The sequence below is a fragment of the Tachypleus tridentatus genome, chromosome 1 (assembly GCF_004210375.1).
Source record: "Tachypleus tridentatus isolate NWPU-2018 chromosome 1, ASM421037v1, whole genome shotgun sequence".
In the NCBI taxonomy this organism is placed as follows: Eukaryota; Metazoa; Arthropoda; class Merostomata; order Xiphosura; family Limulidae; genus Tachypleus; species Tachypleus tridentatus.
The window spans coordinates 101623903-101641852 of record NC_134825.1 but is presented as its reverse complement, the minus strand read 5'-3'; the positions used below and the strand labels follow the sequence as shown (position 1 = coordinate 101641852).

Below are 17950 nucleotides of genomic sequence, written 5' to 3'. Positions count from 1 at the left end.
AGTTTATATCATGTTTTAAACATATAAATATTTAGTTATAAAAGCTTGTACAAACTTTTGATGAGGTAATAATGAATAATTTAATAATATCTTATAAATTTGTTTTCTTATAGCAAAGTCACATTGGGGTATCTGCTATCCACTAAATGAAATTAAACTCCTGACTTTAGATTTATAAACCTGAAAAAGTACTGCCGTACCACTGGGGAACACTATAAATAAATTGATGAATGTTAGGATATTTGTTATTTATCATAGCATTTACCCTCAGGTTGTTTTAAGTTCATAACCTGGAAAAAGGATGGGTACCTCAGTTTCTAAGTAATAGTACTGAAATATTTGTATATTATACTATAACATCCAGCAAAACTAAAACCTAATTTGCTGGACAACTTTATATTGAATTAAAATAATTGCTGTGAAAATTAATCCATTGTCTATCCAAAATAGAAACTTGTGCCTCTACTGTTAATAATAATAATAATAAATTAAATGGTAGATACCTGATAGTAAATAAAAGTATATGCTGTTGAATGTTTGGTATAGCATTTGAAAATTTACAACACTGTTTTTCTCCGAGATTAAATATAAGAATTTCTTCACAAAAGTGAAATAAGTGTTTCACTCTGTTTACTTGGCCTTTACAAGTATGTGTTTGATGAGCACATGCAGTAAAAAAAAAAAAAAAATCTGACCTTCATATCACCATCAGCTGACCCTGTGACAAAAAATTCTTCAGCTGGGTCCAAAGCTAAACATTTAATTGAAGAATCGTGAGCCTGAAACCTGTGTCGAAGTTGTCTTTGCCGCACATCAAAAATACCTTTTTTTATTAAAGAAATATCATTTAATGAAGACATTTAAAACTACAACAGTATAAAAAGAATACTGTTGGTGAAATTTAAGTCTAAGGTACCAAAATGGAATAAGTAACCAAAAAAGTTAACAATGCAGAATTATACACTTAAATATTTTACACAATTATAAATATGACTCTTACACACATTACATATAATAATTTATAACAGTTACAGAATTCCAACAATATACATTTAATGTGGTTAAATCTACAAACTAAAAAACGTTAAGACAAGCAGACATACGAAGTGCTGCAGATCCTTGAAAATGGAAGTGACTAACACTATATTTCTAAAACAACAGCAATAAAATCAGAAACACATTTAAATTATACTACAGTTTTCAATGCGAGTGTCACCATAAGTACAGATGGGCTAGAAAACAGTTAGGCCAGAGGCTCCTAGGAGTTGTACAGAGCCACCTATAATTTGAATTACTGATTAGAGGAAAGACATTCAGTAAGCAGTGCTCACTACCAAAAAAGCTGTATTTGGCCTTCTAAAAACCACATAATGGTGCCAACTGTCACTCTTATAACATAAAGTACCTGAAAGTATAAAGTGTGTTCAGCAGCTTCACACCTCAAATCTCTGATCTCTTGGATCTACAGCCCAACATACTAATAACTAGGCCACACCTAGCTTATCTTATAAAATACTAAAGACTGTAAGAGGTAGAAAATATTCCAGTAAATATGGCACTTTATTACTTTTACTAAATTCTTACTGAAAATACAGGAAGCAGAAAAGCATAATACTCTTATACAAGCTATTCAATAATGGACAGTTCTTACACCAAACATTTAAAGAATACAGACATCTCCCTTCTTTCCAGCACTGATAAAGACTTGATGTTGTGGAGCATATACAATGGCAGAGCTACCTTGTTCATGACACATAAATGCTAGAGAAAGAAGAAAAAGAGGGGGCATTTTAAATAATAATACCATAAATACAGGGTACATATAAAGTAACATTTGTTTTTTTTACATTAACCCCACATATAAACAACCTAACAATTTTAGTAGATGCCAGTCTCTGGATGACAATTTCATATGTAAATAGCTTTGGATAATAAGAATGTCAAATACTTCATGTAGTATTCTTGGTTTACAGAAACACCTTATTCAACTAACAAAGTTCTCAAAGCTATAAATTTTGTATGTGTGTGTGTGTAAAATTAGCCTGGAAGTGTTTAAATATCTTTTTTTCTGTCAGCACTCAATGTTAAAGATATGTCCCTATTCTTATAATGTTTTTTAAACATATTCATATGTATACTTGTTATGTACAGTAAACAGTGGTTGGCAAAACAAGGTATAAGCTTAAAACACAAAAGCAGAAGAAATACCATATATTTGTTTTTGAATTTTGTGCAAATCTACATGAAGGCTGTTTGTGCTAGCCATCCCTAATTTAGCAGTGTAAGACTAGAGGAAAAGCAGCTAGACATCACCACCCACAAATTCTTGTGCTACTCTTTTACCAATGAATAGTTGGATTGACCATCACATTATAATGCCCCCACAGCTGAAAGGGCAAGCATGTTTGTTGTAACAGGGATTTGAACCCCCAACCCTCAGCTTACAAGTTGAGCTCCTTAACCACCTGGCCATGCATGGTCTCTAATATCATATGAAACTAAATAATTAACAGAAGTCAGACTCCAACTTTATCTTTTAAAAATATCATATAACAAATAAAATGTACATTTTCATGTAAAATGGTAGTATTTTAGCAAAACTTTTCATTCTGAAAATATAAACATAAATATTGATAGTTTTTCCCAAGTTGCCACAACGTGTGACAATGAGTTGTCAAAAATAAACTCTGTAACCTAGGGTAATTTAAAATTTAATGAAAATGTACTCAAACTTACAGTTTTTGCAGCTTCTGATGACTGGGGAAATATAATAAAAGAATTTTAGGGAAAGCAAAGTTGTTTCATCAGATAGATTTCTAGAACAAGCTTTATTAAAAAAAAAAGTAAAACACTAACCTGATACCATGGCTTTCTGAAGAGGTAGTAATGTATCCCATAAACAAACGTTTTTGTTCTCTACTGAGTGACCGACTGTGGCCAGTAGACTAGAAGAGCTGACAAAAGCCAAGTCATTGACTTCTTTGCTGTGACACTGGGCACTCTGAAGAGAACGAAGAAAACACAATGTGGAATGACTAAGGTAAGAAATACTAATTATGTGTTGATTACAATAAACAGTAATATACAAAAGAGGACAAGAAAATGCAGATTAAAAACCAATAAGCTTTGATAAAATCAAAAGCAACAAACTCCAACATACAAAAGAAACACAGAAAGTAGAAGTATGCTGGAAATGTTACTTTACAAAAAAAGTAGGAAGTTCAGAACTGATTTGTAATTTTAGGAAATGTAGGAACACTTGGCTGATAATTTCTATGTTTTCATGTCTTAGTAAAACAACATACTTTTCAGCTACTGTGTTAATACTGTAGCATTTTAAGAGATTTCTCTTAAGAGTAATTGAATAGGGTTCACAGAATAATTGGAAGTTCAAGCATAAAATGCTACACATAGTCACACCATATTCTTCAAATATGACTGAACTGTGAAAATCAACAAAATCTAGACATAACTTACAACAATGTGAAGTAACATTTAATTATTTACTTCATTAGCAATTAAAAATGAGGAGTATAGGTATGAATAATGGTACTTTCACTGGAGCTTCCAGATACCTTTGAAGATGATGAAAAATGAATAATGGTACTTTCACTGGAGCTTCCAGATACCTTTGAAGATGATGAAAAATGAATAATGGTACTTTCACTGGAGCTTCCAGATACCTTTGAAGATGATGAAAAATGAATAATGGTACTTTCACTGGAGCTTCCAGATACCTTTGAAGATGATGAAAAATGAATAATGGTACTTTCACTGGAGCTTCCAGATACCTTTGAAGATGATGAAAACGTATGATTCCAGATTCAGAATATATAAGATTACTAACAGAGGACAATATACTACCCTTCATAGGGTGTATGGGCTTTCTTGTATAACTAAAAGCTGAAATACTCACCACATGCTAGAGAATGCATAAACTTTACCTCAAAATATTTCTCTGCAAGTGGGTTTTCTTGACATCACTAATCCTATTTTTATTTTGTAGAGCCAATTGGTTAATTACTCCTAGCCTATTGAGTCAATCCTGAGATTGTTCAGGCAGTCTTGGCAAATTGACACTTTAGACAATATTGAATGCTTTAAAGGGATTCAAAGTTGAGGTATGAAGTTGCTGTTCATGCTTTTATCTTGGACAATGAGATGTAGAGTGCTCAGAGGTGGGATTTTTATTTGTTGGTAGATGGACAACACACTAAAAAACCAAATAAACACAGCCATAAAACTATGCTCACCAGATAAAATTAACGATGAATTAGACAAAATAAAACAATACTTCATCAACATCAATACGTTTCCTCCACAAACCGTAGAAAACATTATACGCACACACCTAGACAGAAAGCAAAATCAACCAACAAAAGTAAATATATCTCATGAATCAAAAAATCATGAAACCATATACTGCTGCATATCATATATTCCCGACATCAGCTGAAAAATAACCACATTTGAGAAAAACTAGTAACAAAATATGAAATTCCAGTTAATACCAAATTTATTCAAAAACCAGGCACAAAACTGAGGTATATACTATGTAAAAACTACACTGAGAAACACCACACTAATATTATTTGTAAAATACAATGTGATAACTGCCACAACTTCTATATTGGAGAAACAAGTAGAAAAATGGAAACCAGATTTAAAGAACATAAAAAGTCACCTTCACACGTTTTCAGACACTGCAAGTCAAATAAACACAACATAACCATAGAAAACACTCAAATACTCAATAAAGAAACAAACATAAACAAATGCAAAATTAAAGAAGCCTTACTTATACAACAACTTAAACCCAAAATAAATCAATACAAAGGAACACCTTTATACCTATATTAAAAATAATAAAATAAATAATATAAAATTATATATTCAAACATCTAACACTGCCCTCTACATTCTGACACTCAGTTACACAACCCCTTTCAAACATGTGGTTAGCTTCCGGTCAGTTACCTCTTTCTTTCTTTGTGAACCTGACGATGACTGAAGAAGGTCGAAACGTTGTTCGCTCCTTATCGTAAAATATTTTCTCAATCCAAGCAAGCCGTTTTTACGTATATAGAAATAGGATTATGTTCAATTTTGACTCCCTTATGACATTCTCCCCAAAGTTCATAGTGTTTGCATACAAACCCAACAGGCTCAGATAAGTCAAAGTGGAAAGACAAATTTAGCTTTTATGCGCGTGCGCACACACACACACATGATAACTGCCATGACTATATATATATATATAAAATGAATGTTATGCCCTTAAGGAACCATTTGTTGTCTACTTCAAGGTAGTATATATTCAATTTTAGAAAAATACTTCCCATGAGAAGGTACACATTATATCATAGGTGAATGACTAATATCAGCATATAATTTGGGCAAAAGGTACTCACTTTGTTGATTGTTAGAAAAATGTTCACAAGAGTTCAGAATAAGGGGTACAAAACACTTATTGTACCTACTTACAATATTTTGATAGTGATAAATCTAAAAGAGTTATCTGCCTTCAACTTTTCATCTGATAAATTAGAATTTTTGAAAATAATTTGCTGGATATTTCCAAATAATATTTTTACTTGAATTAAAACATGAGTTACTTACAAAAAATGGCTCATCCATTACTGTACTTAATCCCACTTGCCAGAGACTGAGATTTCCATCACCATCTGTTACCCCAAACTGCAAATATTCAATGTAGTGGAATAATACATCACATGTACTACTAAAATCTATACAAGAATGTGTATTTTGTTACTGAAGGTACATGACAATGTACAACAACAAAATTTGCAAACTTCATGTCTACAAGGGTAGGGGTAGGTAAAGTTGCCAAGGAGAGTTCCTGGTTGGGTCAGTTTCCCCATCAATGGCTTGTAATGTAGACAAGCAATAAATGGGTGATTATATTAATCTTTTAAACTTCTTTTTACGTGAATTATCTACAATTCTTATAATTTTTGGTCATATAGGTCTACACTTTATAGTGCATGAAATATTGGACTGTATATGAAAAATTGTACATAATGTATTTTTTATTCAGTTTATGAACTGTGTGAACAGCACTAGAAAATATATAACTTATGTAGCAGCTGCTGAGTATTTCAGGATTCTCTTGACTTCAGTGAAGGGTCAGTATAAAAATAATTTTCCCAGGCCATTTTGAAATCCCAATCTTCTCTCTGTACTAGGAGTTGTGTGTATGTATTTATATACCAAGTTATATCTTGCTTGGAAACTGAATGATACAATCAGAAACATTAACAAAGTGGAATGGAACACCTAAATATTATTACTTCTAAATTATAATTAATGGTTACAGAATGGGCTACTTTTCATGCTTAAAGTCTATAATATCTTGCATTCTTGATGCTCATATCCTAAAACAAACTTGACAATAAAATTAACATTTCAAATTAAAATTTCAAAGCACATTTATTATATCATTATCATCCTTTATTAAGATAAAAATTTCAACATTAATTCAATGTTATTAAGAAGCATGTTATTCATATATAATTCAAATAAATTTAAAAATACGTTTTATTATCAAAGCCTATTGTGTTAAAAGCATGAATGTACATGTTATACAGTGTCTGGCTATTATCCAACAAGTCACACAGTGTCATACTACCATAATGTCTATAATAGTACAGGTAATCATAGCCAGTGTATGTGTGGTAAAAGTACACAACTCCTAGAATAGAAATACCACAAGACTTGTGTATCAATCAATGTTTTGGATAAGTAATAAATTCAGGCAGAGTTTCATGTTTTAGTCAGATTATAATGACAAAGTAGAGGTGGGAATGCTACTTCAATGACAGTAAAATACACATTAGCATGCTGTGACCTCAAATACCAGAGGGATAACTAAATCACAAGGCTTGAGTGGTATATGCAGAGCTGGAGAAGATTGTTCTTTACCAAAAAATCTACATTCAAGTTTTTTGATACAACCAACATTAGTTTATTCAATGACAAAGAGGAGACTGATAATCATCTACAGTGAATCATGCTGAGGAACCAATACAGGTGTAGTTTGCATCTTACCTACAACAGTTTACTCAATGACAGAGAGGAGATTGTTGATAATTCTCTATAGTGAGTCATGCTGAGGGACCAATACAAGTATAATCTACATCTCAACTACAACAGTTTACTCAATGACAGAGAGGAGGTTGTTTGATAAACATCTGCAGTGAATTATTGCACCTTGACTGGTAGTAAATAAAAGCAGACCCTTATTCATTGTGTCATTTTCCTTAAAAACATGACTTGTTGGGGTGGGATATTCCTTGCAATAAGGTGAGTCAAGTATGCAGAAAATTTGGTGGTGGTGGTGGAGCCAATGGAACACTCACAACCAAGATTAAACCTAGACAAAGTTCTGATGTGATTACTATCAAGGCTGTATGGTTTCATATGGAAAACATTTGTGTACAATAATAATAATAATGTGCATCAAAAACTTGCCGTATTTTGTGAAGATATAGATCGCAGGTCGATCAACGTGACTGATCCTATGAATAGATCAACGTGACTGATCCTATGAATAGATCAACGTGACTGATCCTATGAATAGATCAACGTGACTGATCCTATGAATAGATCAACGTGACTGATCCTATGAATAGATCAACGTGACTGATCCTATGAATAGATCAACGTGACTGATCCTATGAATAGATCAACGTGACTGATCCTATGAATAGATCAACGTGACTGATCCTATGAATAGATCAACGTGACTGATCCTATGAATAGATCAACGTGACTGATCCTATGAATAGATCAACGTGACTGATCCTATGAATAGATCAACGTTTAGATCAACGTGACTGATCCTATGAATAGATCAACGTGACTGATCCTATGAATAGATCAACGTGACTGATCCTATGAATAGATCAACGTTGATCTATGAATAGATCAACGTGACTGATCCTATGAATAGATCAAACTGATCCTATGAATAGATTAACGTTGATCCTATGAATAGATCAACGTGACTGATCCTATGAATAGATCAACGTGACTGATCCTATGAATAGATTAACGTGACTGATCCTATGAATAGATCAACGTGACTGATCCTATGAATAGATGTTTAAAGCAAATTCAAAATACTAATGTACTACACAACTTCTTTTCTTTTATATTTTCTGTAATAGAATTCTAATGACAAACTGTCAATTTAGTTGTAATAGTATTCTAATGACAAACTGTCAATTTAGTTGTAATAGTATTCTAATGACAAACTGTCAATTTAGTTGTAATAGAATTCTAATGACAAACTGTCAATTTAGTTGTAATAGAATTCTAATGACAAACTGTCAATTTAGTTGTAATAGTATTCTAATGACAAACTGTCAATTTAGTTGCAACTATGTATCATTTGTTATTCCTGAACATGCATTCCAATAATTATTTCAAACAGTGTTATAATTGTAGGAATGCACAAGTTATGCATTTGATAATTTAAAACTGTAATAATTTCAACATAATAGTAAGAGTGGAATAAAAATAAAACAATAGTTATATTTGCTTTAACATTTTAATGATTGGATGTTGCTTTACCTTTATTTTAATTTCTAACAAATATTGTGGAATTGATGTTTAAGCATTATACAATTTTAATGATATGATTTTATGAGCAAAATGTCTTCAAACGTTTATTTTTATTTTGTATTTAAGATGGCTGAACTGTAAACAATTCACTTTTTTTTTTTAAATTACTGGGCTCCTAAGCTAAAATTTATTCTTCACAATCAAACTAACATTTTTTGTGTGAGCTTGACTTTTATTTTGTTTCTATGTCTTTTGGTTTTTAAACTGTGAATTCATTGTTTGAATGCACATTTATAGTACAGCTCAGGGAGGATATAAGATTTTCTGAATGATTCCTGGCTTTAAAAAGAAATACAGCCTAAAGTTAATAACAATCCAAAAATAAGAAGTTCAAAGTTTTAAGTTAAATTACAATAGTATCTTGTGAAAATTATATATTTAAGAAAATGCTAAGATAGAGCATAATCATGATAAACCTGGCTTTGAAATATTTCTTAACATGCTTGGGAATTTTTTAGCATTGTCTGATAATGTTATTTTCATTCCTGGTGATGATTTAAGCCCATTAAGCTACAGGAATATTCTGTACCAAGACACCAGGTAAAGATATTCTAGTTTAGTGAGGAAGATGAGGTAAGGCTTGTGATGGCACACTATTTGGATGACTTTTGTTAATTTAATTTACTATGCAGTTTATTACAAACTTATCTGTTGAAATTAATTTATAATTATTAGCCATAAATTAATCTTGACTACAAGCAAAATATTCTGCTACAACTTCCAACAGTAGTAATAGTGTCATTATTTTGAAAAGTGAAATCACTGCTCACCAGTAATGTTTCATCAGTCACAGCAGACAGTCAACTACTTCAACCAACAAAAAAGGTCTTAATGGGTTTTCCAACAAGTTAAAAGTGACTGGATGTAGAGAATGGATTGCACTTTACTTGTATCTGATATATATTTTGGGCCTATGTCTTCAAATTTAACAAAGTATATTGTTTCCTGGTTTTGTCCACAATTGATTTTCAAGCAAAAACATTGCAAAAAATATAAATAAATAATATTAAGTATGGAAAAAATATAGGAGTTCACTAATAAAGTATAATTGATTACTTATTAAGCCAAAATGTGCTGTTTTCAAGGGTATATTTTTATTCTGTTTCTTGAACTTAGGAAGAAGTTCATTTCAAATAATTTTTCCAGCCAAAATTTACATATATTAGAAAAGGCATTTGCTCTTAATTTGCATATAAATTAAGATGTTAGCTAATTTCTAGAACTTAGAATCAAATTCATTTCAAAGTAAAAACTTAATGCTAATAGCCAACAAATCACTTGACTGAAGTTTAGAAATCTGCAACTGATCGCACTATGTAACAAAATTTTTTACTTTTTCTTGCTTTTGGGCAGAAAGTATTATTTCACAATTGCTTATGCCTAAAGTAAATGGGAAAGGCCTATTTTTCTCTTCAAACCTTGTTTTTGCAACCTGAGAGCGTATAACAAAACATGATGGGAAACTAAATTTGGGGGCTGATATGTGAAAGTGATTTATATTGCAGTCACAAATCTCAAAAACCTACTCACTTCTAAACATTTTTGTATAACTTTAGTATAAATACATGTAAATCTTGATTCATATGTTGTTTTATTCAGACCTTATATAAATGAAAATGTGCAAATTTGCATGTTTTTAAATAAAAACCAGGTTAATTTATAAATTTCATTATCCAGGTCACGAAAGCAAAGTTTGAAGGGAATAATGGCCATTTTCTGTACCTTTACAACATAAGCAATTAAGAAACAATACATACTATCCAGGAACAAAATTTGTGTTATATAGTGTCATGTCATTCATTCCTCCTGTACTTCAGTTTCATCCTTTGCATTTATACTGAGTGAGAGAAATAAGGCTAAAACAATGAAATATTTATGTAATGCTTTCCAGTTGTGCTGATTTTCCATTTAGATAATAGCAGTACAGCAATAAAGACAGAAAATATATCATGGAGTAGTTCCCAATCTCATGCTGACAATGGATACAATGTTGAACAGTAAGAGAAGTATTCTTTATTTAGTATACACAATCATAATGACAAGGTTGCTACATAAATGACAGTACATTTTGGTCACAGATTGACAGTAATGATTTCTCTGTCTTTTTCTCAAGATATTCTAAGATGGCTGTCCAGGTAACAGAGAGCAGTGATAACATACAGAATACAATAGCATCATATCTCCCATTGTATATACATTATCCACAACACTACCATTCGAAAAGCAAAACAGAGGGGATATCTCCGAGGTGTCAAGAGGTTACCAATGATTCATTGCCAATATCTATACAGTGTGTTTAATTATGCATACCTACAGTAATCTTTAAGACAAGAAAGTGCATATGACCACAAAGGAACTGGCCTAGGTAAATGCATAAGTAAGTCAACAGAAATTCATCCATGTTTTAGTCAACTCTAATGTTAAAATGCTATAGTGCCCCCATACAGGTATACATGTGAAAAGAAAGTTTATTTAATTTTATACAAAACAAGAAATATTCACCTGTTTAAACTAAAAAAAACAAAACACATTGAACAGACTTCATATACTACACAAATTTAATTTGTGATGCTCTTTCTGTAGTACAATTTCTATGATACTATTCATTCTGGAAGACTAAAGCATTGGTTCACATATAGTGACTTGTTTGATACAGAAATAGTTTGTTCTGAGGCTTCAGCTGAAATCATAACATAAAGTGCATGACATTAAAAATTTGAGCAAGTTCACGGTGTAAAAATTTCAGATAGTTTTCCAAGTAAACATAAATGTCATTTATATAGAGTAAGAAAATTAAGAATTAAAAAGGAAGATGTAGAAAACTGAAATTCAAAAGTAGTTAAAAAATAAATGAATACCACTCCACAAGATCTAAGTTTGAAATTGTGCCAGTAGGTTGCAAATGGAAATCAGCCCACAGGAAGATTTACTTAAAAACAATTTTAGTGAAATGTTCTCTTTCTCTCTTTTTTTTTTTATATATATACTGTCCTAATATGTCAGTTAGAAACCTGATGACTTCAATATTATAAAGAAAATATTAACATTACTAACAGAATAGGGGAGAAAAATAACCAACCTTATTACCCTGTACATTAAATATCATATTTGTGACCTTGGCATAAGTTCCTGGGGGACGAAGGGTAGAAATTCCCTGCTGATGACCCCATTTCCACATTTGTAAAGATCCATCCTGAGATCCTGAAAGGTCTACAAAAAACATAAGATGCCAAAGCAATATATTTATAAATGTAAAAAACCTTTTTGCATTGCAAAAATTATAACTCACATGGAGGTACTTATTACTTTTCCAATACAGTAATAACATATTAACTCTCCACACAGGTTCAATCAAATTTACTAAATTCATAACAGCTGTTGTACTCTTTGTTGCTTTCAAAATATAACTTTTAATACATTTAATACTTTTAGCAAACATTATTATTTTATTGTACACAAAATATAGCATTTTTCAGTAAAGTATTCAACTAAAGATTTGTCCATGACTACACTGAGTGTTAAGTGATCTTTGTGTTAAGATTAAAAATACTTTTCTTCATTTCAAAATTATCAAATTTTATTTGTATAATTTCTAAAACCTCTTAAGTAAATTTCAAACAATTTTATTTAGTAAAAGCATATTTTATCTTTTATTTTCTCTACTCCACCTTTATAGAAGGTTGGTCAATTTGACTGATACTGTAACCATTAAAAAAATGAAATAAATCTAAATTACCTTTTTTTCTTTCTAGAATGGCCTTAAATTGAAATTGTAATACAAAACTAAATTTATTTAACCTAAATAGCTTTAAACTCATAACTCATACGTAAATTTGTATTGTTTTTTGAACCCTGTCCAATTATTATTTTATTGTAAGTTGTAAATCACCCATCAAATGTGCAGCTTACATAATGCTATTGAATTACTTTACACACAAGCTAATTATGAATGTACCCCTCTCATTAAGAAGTATTATTATATTATTTCATCTAACCTAACCCTAGCTCATATAAGGATTCCCATATTTATTTTTAGTTACTTTTATAATAATACATATAAAAAAACTAGAAAAAAATACTTACCTAGGTCTTTTTTGCTGTTGATACTTAATCATACTCTTTAATACTAATGGTAGTAGTGCACTAAATTTTTATTCAATTAAATAATGCACAATAGAACACAAAATAATAATGTGCAAAAAACAGACAGTGTCCCATTACTATCCCAATTTATTTAGTTTTCTAACTATGTGACAAGAGCCATTAGGAATTCAACTAACTCGCTGATGTGTTTTTTATGAAAATAAAGGTTGGACTAGAAGAGAAGCTGACAATTCTTTGAATGGAAAACAACATGCCATTTAATAAATGAATACCTTGGCTTTTTATTGGTTATAAATTCTGTATTACTGAATATCAGACAGAATTACCAACAGTTTCTGGAAGAGAGAATGTGACAGGAACTGTATGATGGTTTATTTCATGGCGATATATCCAAGTAAGACTGAAAGTTATAAAAATTAACGTTTGCCTGAGCAAAGATAATATTATAACAAGTAATTTATGATAAGTTCCATAATACTTGGAGATTTGATAAATAAATTAGAGAAGATAGGATGCCCAAAGAGGTGTCAAATTATAGGACATTCTCTCTCTATATATATTTTTTATATTGCCTAATTAAAAATAAGAACTTAAAACTTGTATACTATGATAATATGGATTATCAGCTATATTTTATTGGTGTATCATTAAATGAAAGCAGTTTAACTAAGTTTTGAATGTGATTCGCTAACACCTTGTGACATACAGAAACATGCTCAGAAGAAGAGGGTTAAAGCAGAGATGAGAACTGGTAAAGATACAAGTTTTAAATATTTTGAGCCAACTGCTAAGAACTGAAAGTGCAGAGCATACTAGGGGTTTTATGGGGTGTGCTCTCCAGGAAATATTTTTAAAGTTATGTTATTTTTGTTATTCCTGTTATATTTTTTCCATACACTTAACATACATTATATCCTTAAATCTTATAGTAAATTAACCTAATTTTGTTAGGTGTTTGATGATTATATGTGCTTATTAGAGGCACAATGTGTTTAAATTGTACAGCAATCCTGTGAAGCAGTTTATAGGCATGTTAATTTTCATGTTAAAACAACCTGTCTAATGAATTATTCTAATTTCAGCTTCATCATTTGTAACTTACTCTCAACAAAAAATGTAAATTTTAATTCTTTCTCCATTTAGCCCTTATTTTATCATGCCATTCAATAAACTTTTATCACCCTAAGTTAATTTTGCCTTTAAACTCACATGCAAATCTTCAATTAATTTTTCACACAATTTTGTAAGTTTGGGAAAATGTATTGGCTAAATATTGATTGGTTAAAATTGTATTAGATATGTGCAAAATATCTAAATATATAGAAAACATCATTGTTGTACAAAATATGTTCAGGGTTCAAAATTTTCTATTTAAATCCTGACATGTCCGTTAAAAAATCAAGTTTGATCGGCACTTTCCCCTCTATCACCAGACTTCGTGACTGGTGGTCATATTCCTAACATATCGGACACAAATACATCGACCCCTCAAAAATAAGCAAGGCAAAAGCTGTGTATGCCCAGCCCAAAGATTTTGCTTAAAAGTATATTCTATAATGAGTGGAAAATAACTTGCAAAATTTAAGATTTAAGACAAAAAAAAGCAAATTTTAAAAAACGGTCGTGAATGCTCACAAAATGAGCTTGTTAGGTCGCCTTATCCATGCTGTCCCGGATAGTCACGTGACTGCCAAATATTCACGACGATCTGACCATGGCATCTGATAGTAAAAAACCGGGAAAGTCTCATGATCTATTTCAGTTTGGCTTCACAAGCAAGATTAATGAATCAGAAGACAATACTATGGAACCCCATGTGACAAAACCCAAGCTTGTTGACCCAAGCCCAAGTGTTAAAGCAAAAACTGTTACCGCTAGTACTGGCGCTAAGCCTACTCGTTGTTTCCAGGATGAATGGAATAGAGGCCGACCATGGCTGGAATATAATAATGCTACCGGACTGATGTTTTGCTCAATTTGTCAGGAATATGACTAAAGTAGTGGAAGGCAGAAGAACACCTTCATAACAGGATCTTCCAACCTGAGAGCAAGTGCTGTTAAGGAGCATGAAAACAGTCACACCCACAGTCAAGTTGTCAAGCTAAGACAGCAAAAGAAACACCTGATTTAACTCCCATGATGAAAGAATTGAGCAAACTTAACCAGACTAAGAAAGATCGTTTGCTTGTGCTGTTCAGGACTGCCCTTTATGTGGCTTTGAATGCCCAACCATTCAGCAATTTTCAAGAGCTTCTGTTGCTGCAGGAACACACCTTTGATATAAACTTAACAGAACATTATGCCAATGACAAACAAGCAGTTATCTTTATGAAGTACATTGCAGAAACAATTAGAATTAATGTCAGATCTCGTCTGCACGCCTCATTATTCTTTGGCATTATCACTGACGGCTCAACAGACACTGCCAACATTGAGCAGGAGATAGTCTATGTAAGATACTTGGACAGTGACTGTTACCCAGTAACCCACTTCCTGTGTCTGCAGTCAGCTGAGAAGGCTGATTCTGAACACTTGCTACAGGCACTTAGTTCAGGTAAAGGTTTCTTAATTACCCGAGATGAGAATTTTCTGAATTTATCCTGAATTCCTAATTAAGAAAAAATAAAATGGACAATATGTCATGTACATTTGTGTTTTAATTCAGGTTTACATAGTCATTCCATTATTACTATACATCAGTGAAAACTCAAGCATTTTTCAATTGATTTAAACCAAGAAGAACCACGTATTTACCACTGACAGAATTGGAGCTTAACCTAGCACAACTAGAGTAATAGATAACAGAGCAATTGAATTTTCCAAAGTACAAATTTACTTTTTTTTTTTTTTTTTGTACTTGCAGCATTGCCCATAAATGGCAAGTTTCTCGACTACCTTGAATCAGTTGTATGCCTGACAGCTGATGGGGCAAGCTGTCAATTTTGGCACAAATAAAGGACTTGTCAACAGATTGAAGGCACAAAAACCTTATTTGATAGGGATCCACTGTGTTAGTCACAGATTGGAATTTGCAATTAAGAAGACCATCAAAGACATTCCTAACCTTGATACTATCCAAACCTTTTTAGAAAACCTATGGAAGTTTTATGACAATTCGCCACAGAACTGGGCTGGCCTCAAAGCAGCTAGTAAAGCCAACAACATTGATGTTAGAAAGCCAACAAAAGAGACAGGAACCAGGTGGGTGGCCTACAAAGAGTGTGCTCTGGAGTAAGTTTCTCATAACTGGCCAGCTTTAGCAGAGCATTTGTATCAAGTAAAGCTGCATGACAAAGGAATATGTGGCCAGAAAGCTGCAGGATTATACAGTACTTTGACAAGCCTTAAATTCATCCTGTACATGGACATACTCTTGGCACTTCTGCCTGTTTTGGCATCTCTTAGTCTCAAAATGCAAGACAATTCTGCTACTGTGAACATTGTTTCTGACAAACTCACTGTTTGCAAAGAGAAGCTGGGCAATCTGAATCATGTTGAGAGATCCCAGAAAACTGTTAAAGAGATCACAACATGTGAACAAACTGGCAAGTGGTTACATAGAGGAAAGGTGATTGCTATTAGTGGTCAGACAAGGGCCAGAGGCTCAAAAAGTGCCACAAAAGAGACAGTTGCTCAATCCATGGCTGAAAAAACTGCCATCTTCATAGGTAAAATTGTCACATATCTGAATGAGAGACTTGAAGAATTTGATAAGGATATTATTGGTGCCTTTCAAATTTTTGAACCAAGTAACTGACCTAAAAGCAAGAAAGCATTGTTATCTTATGGCCATAATGAACTCCAAACACTATTGGACCACTTTGGTGCTCTGCTAGAAGCTAAGGGTTTCAACATTGCAGCTGATATTTGCCAAGCTGACTTACATGAGACACTGCTCAAAGCCACAAGACTTGCCAAATCAGATGAGTCCCTGGCTAGTAGTGCAAGTGGATTGTGGGCCCACCTGTTAAGTCAAATTACTGTTGAGGACAGTAAACTTTTCCCTGGATCAACAGTGTTGGCCTTGGTATGCCTCATGCAGGTGATTTCCATGTCATCTGCTGAACCAGAATGTGGATTTTCCCAGATAGCAGTTATTAAGGATGACTGGCAGTCCACACTAATAAATGATTTTCTTAATGACTTGATGACAATAAAATTAGCTAAGAATAAGACCTGTGATCTTGCAAGCACAGAATTACTAAGCAAGTCTGTAGAATCCTGGTGGAAGGACAGTAAAAAAACTAGACGATTTGTGACTCCACATGGAACTCACACACACATAGAGACAATAGAGATACTGAGTCTACATCAGCTGATGTCTTAGTGCTAGATGACTAAATCTACCAGTTTGATTGATGTGTCATTTTTAATGGATACAAAGCTTTGGTGCCACTTGCTTTGAAAAAATGTTTTAGTGCCATAAATAAAATGATTCTGTTTTATATAATAATTGTCTCTACTTGATTTCTTGTTTCCAGTAACGTCCGGTGACAATTTTGAGGTGTCCTGCTAAAATTTCAAATATCCAGCAAGTTTCACTGTCCAGCAAAACATGTGTCCTGCTGAAAATTTAGAATATTTCTACACCTGATGTTAACACTTATTTATGAGAATTTGACTTTGAATTTGTTTTAATATTGAATGTGTTATTTGAATGGTAAAGTACACAATAGGAAAAGGTTGGCATACATCTTTCATATCTAATAATACTTGAGCTGACTGCTACTTACACAGAGGTAGGAAAGGGTGAGCACACATTTTTCTTATTCCATCCATCTTGTGTCTCTCAAGCTAAAGATAATTAGAAAAATATGTTGCAGCAAGCATCAAAAAGTCTCAGCTATGTTCCTGAAAAGAGTTATCAGTTTAAGACTTTTTTCTTATAATCCAGTAATGACATTAGCTAACAAATCATTTTGTATAATGTTTAATCATTATAACCAGCAAGACAAACTATATCATATGTGCTTATCAGAGGCACAATATGTTTAAATTGTACAGCAATCCTGTGAAGCAGTTTATAAGCATGATACTTTTCACCCATAAAGCTTTTCCTGTCAAAACAACATGTCTATTGAATTATTCTAGTTTCAGCTTCACCATTTGTAACTTACCCCCCCAAAAAAAAAAAAAAAAATTAGATTTTAGTTCTTTCTCTATTTAGCCCTTATTTTATCATGTCATTCAATAAACCTTT

The 17950-nt window shown here is 32.2% G+C and overlaps 1 protein-coding gene across 6 annotated transcripts in view; it reads right to left on the bottom strand.

Moving 5' to 3' along the window:
- LOC143257006 (dmX-like protein 2) overlaps positions 1–17950 on the bottom strand; it is a 202811-nt gene that overhangs the window by 5034 nt on the left and 179827 nt on the right. For 2 of the 6 annotated variants that reach the window (XM_076515042.1, XM_076515088.1), the window contains exons 49-54: positions 17484–17544; positions 11726–11856; positions 5620–5697; positions 2857–3001; positions 1672–1761; positions 696–823 (exon numbers count right to left, since the gene is read on the bottom strand). In XM_076515042.1, the coding sequence (XP_076371157.1) occupies positions 696–823; positions 1672–1761; positions 2857–3001; positions 5620–5697; positions 11726–11856; positions 17484–17544 (633 nt within the window). Of the gene's footprint in view, positions 1–693; positions 824–1651; positions 1762–2856; positions 3002–5619; positions 5698–11725; positions 11857–17483; positions 17602–17950 lie in introns of those variants that run through there. The other 4 variants (XM_076515062.1, XM_076515053.1, XR_013031660.1 and 1 more) reach the window with 4 other exon arrangements.